Here is a 3,370-nt window from a genome sequence, read left to right as displayed (position 1 = left end):
TCATGGAGTAGCTCAGACTTTTGGATGATAACACAACACACAAATAGGATTAAAATTGGTGTGAGATTGAATTTTAGTAAATTTATTGTCACAAGCCCTTTTTCACAGTAAGAACGTTGACTTGTGATAGGAGAAAAATCAGCTGTTTTTTACTAATACCATGACAAAAACAACGGCTCTGTTCTATTAAGGTGACCCAGAAAGTCGTGACAGTGTGACAAGCAGCTGAATGGAATTCAGCTATTTTAATTTTAATTTTAAACTATTATTTGTATTGATTTATAACTGTAGCAAAATTCACTTTTATGTAATTACCAGTGTCAGATAACTTTCTGTTTAAAATTAGGGCATGGGTACTTGATTTCATCTGACAGAGCCATCGCAAAAGGTTTGGGAATGTCTGCCCTCATGCTTTATTGATGCTGACGGATGAAAGACTGAGGTCTAAACACCAAGTTACATACACAATATCCATTAGACTAAATTATTCTGGTTACAAATTTGACCAGAATGAAAAGCATTCACTGAAAAAGAAAAGATATTGACTTTTGGAAATCTTTATAGTTGCTGATAATAATGATCTGCTGTGAATTAAATGCCTTTGCTTGCATTATACAGCTGCAAAGTTGTTGACAATGTCACCCTGTTGTATCTGAGCAGTCCAGTCCTCCTTGATGTATTGGTGGTAGGGGTCATTAGAGTGCTCTCTCCTCTTGGATTTGACTGTGTTCACCAGCATAGCCACAAGAATGAAGGCAAACATGCCAATCATCACTGCCAGATACCAGATGACGTTCCTGAAGTTCTCCTCAGCCAGGGTCTTGTCCAAAGCGTTGGCTGCAGCTGTCATGTTATGCCTCCAGTTGTCAAGGTAATGACCCAAAGCACTGGTCAGGGACCCCTCCAGGTGAAGGGTCAGGTTGGACCAATCAGGTGCACTCATCTTTTAGAGGGAAAAACAAATGAGGAATTGCTGCAATGTCCAACAAGTTTAAGGCAATGTACAAGTAGTGATGTAAATTAAGTGAATAGTATCCAAATTCCAAAGGCACAAGAGAGATATAAAAAAAAGTAGATTTTGGAGTAAACAATGTGCACATTCCCTGGAAAAAGTCTTAAATCCTCTAAAAGCTCAAATCGTGCGTATGTTTCTACACCACAAGATAGTCATAACTAAATAAGCAGTTTAGCAGTTAGATTAAATTCAGTTAGTTCTTCAAGTTTAACAATAACTTCTAGGTGCTTTAAAGCAGAAAGCAACAAATAACAAAGCTCTAAAAAAGCCAAATCATCATATCTCAAACTGATCATTGAAACTATTTTTTCCATCCATGTACCCTCAGTTAAGTCCAATTCTACAGCCAATCATTCAAATAACATGAGAAACAGGTTTAGCAGCTTGAATTTCATATTATCATTTAACTAAACAGAAATGAAGAACATGATATTTTTTCAGCTATACTCTACCAACCTTCTGCCAGTTTTTCAAATGCCGCATAATGAAATTTGTCACCTTGGGGTGAAAACAGAACAGAGTAGCAAATAACTAACAGAGAGCACAGCCTTCAACAGTAAGAAGCAAAGTCACTAGCTCACAGGAACAAAGTCAACCACTACTCTTTCTTTGTTTACTTTTTTAATCTTTTCTCCCGGGCTAACCGTGAGTTTATTGTTTAGAGTTTAGAGTGGGTGTGGGTGTGGTCAGAGAATAGAATAGAATAGAGTAGAATGCCTTTATTGCCATTTAACACAAGTGCTGTACCTGTGCAAAGAGATTGAAGCAACCCCTTTACAGTGTCAAAACAAAATGTAAAAATGTAAAATATGAAAATATAAAGTATAGGTAGTGCAGAAAAAAGTGAAAGGGAAAAATAGTGGGTCATGACCTTGATAATGTTAGGCTTACAAAAGGTTTATGTAGCTGATACAGAAAATTGAGTGCTGGAAGTCCTTATCACCTGACACACACACACACACACACACACACATACACATTCGTATGCATTATTATCCACCAACAAATGCATGGCAGGAAAGTGAATAACTGGAGATTGACCTGACCAGTGTTTGTCCTCCTGTAATTCCTCATCTGCCCACACAGAGTGAGCACACTGAAAAAGGACAGTTATTCCTACTCTGTAGTAATTTAACTGATTCTCTCCCTAGGTGGCAGCAAAATGCAACATATTTTAAAGTCATATTCAAATGCACTTACAACATTTTATTAGAAAAGTTAGTCAATGATTGCTCCATTATCAAATTAATATTGTTTGTCTTCCTGTTCTTTACAAAAGCAAATATGTGATATTTGGTCACGTAAGGAATTGAAATGGGGTCTTCATTTGAGGTCAAATGATGTATCAGTGTCAGTCACAATACAGCACTGTTAATTTATCAGAGATCCATTGTCTTGCTCAAGGACACTTCAGCATGGTATCTGCTGACAATAACCCTTGGTACTTGATCCTGTGTTTGAAGGGGTGGTGTTTCACTCTCTGGAGTGCTTCTCTCTACTGGAGCAGATGACTACCATCACCTCTGATCAGTCCCAGATCATGTTTGTTTGTCCGGTGCCAGCGGGCGGCTCTGTTTGACAAAAGTGAAACAAGAGAAAAATGGAACAGTATGCACAAAGAAACAGATGCACATACTGTACATAATATACGTATAAAGTCAAGCTGAAAATGAGTTTGGAACTGGTAGATTTACAACCTAAAAGAGTTGGATGATAAAAGGGGTTTGTAAGTTTTGTAAGATAAAAAAGGGAATGTTAGTACATTGCAAATGCAAATGCAAACCTTAAAATAAGGTGTCTTATGGAAATGAAAATTTGCATGTGCAAATATGATTTGGCAGGGCCTTTCTGTGTGGATATTGGGTTATTGTGGGTTTCTTCCCGGTTCCCTGATTTCCTTCCACCACCACCACTGTTTGTCAGGTTAGTGCTGTCAATGTCAACGCCTCTTGATCAAAAGGCTCTGGCAAAAAAGACTGGAGTTGGGCCCAATGCGTGGTTACTCCCTGCTCCTATTAAGGCCTAAAGGATTGGATAAACATGACAATTTTAATTATGTTTACTAATTAGATATGTATGAAGTACAACAGTCAGAGCAGTAGTAGACACACACTGTACAATGGTAAAGGCAGCAGTACCCTCATATATGCAATTAATGCAACATCCTTAAATGGTGAGGGTAAAATTATAGCTTTAAAGTACTATTCTGTTAACAATGTTATATAACTTTCTAGTAAGGCACTCATTAAAGGAAGGTATTTCTTAAGGTATATCCTAAGTTTTTTTTTTTTTTAACCTGGCCCCCAAAAGGGTTTTTTAATAATTGATCATACCTGATAAAACCATTAGTTAACT

At 37.2% G+C, this 3,370-nt stretch overlaps 1 protein-coding gene across 1 annotated transcript; it reads right to left on the bottom strand.

Moving 5' to 3' along the window:
* Window positions 1-461: 461 nt before the first annotated feature.
* On the bottom strand, window positions 462-1,663 carry LOC117952855 (potassium voltage-gated channel subfamily E member 2-like). The gene is made up of 2 exons (XM_034885445.1): window positions 1,472-1,663; window positions 462-943 (listed from the first exon to the last, which is right to left on the bottom strand). Exons 1-2 carry the CDS (start codon window positions 1,496-1,498, stop codon window positions 611-613), a joined length of 360 nt encoding a protein of 119 aa, XP_034741336.1. The 5' UTR covers window positions 1,499-1,663; the 3' UTR covers window positions 462-610.
* Between the last annotated feature and the right edge of the window lie 1,707 nt (window positions 1,664-3,370).

The sequence above is a fragment of the Etheostoma cragini genome, chromosome 11 (genome assembly GCF_013103735.1).
Source record: "Etheostoma cragini isolate CJK2018 chromosome 11, CSU_Ecrag_1.0, whole genome shotgun sequence".
NCBI classification, from domain to species: Eukaryota; Metazoa; Chordata; class Actinopteri; order Perciformes; family Percidae; genus Etheostoma; species Etheostoma cragini.
This window is presented reverse-complemented; position numbering and strand designations above follow the sequence as displayed.

Coding starts and splice junctions, on each gene's coding strand:
- LOC117952855 (XM_034885445.1), bottom strand. CDS start 1,498: ATGCGGCATTTGAAAAACTGGCAGAAG. Junction 944..1,471: donor ATTTGAAAAACTGGCAGAAG/GTTGGTAGAGTA, acceptor TCCCTCTAAAAG/ATGAGTGCACCTGATTGGTC.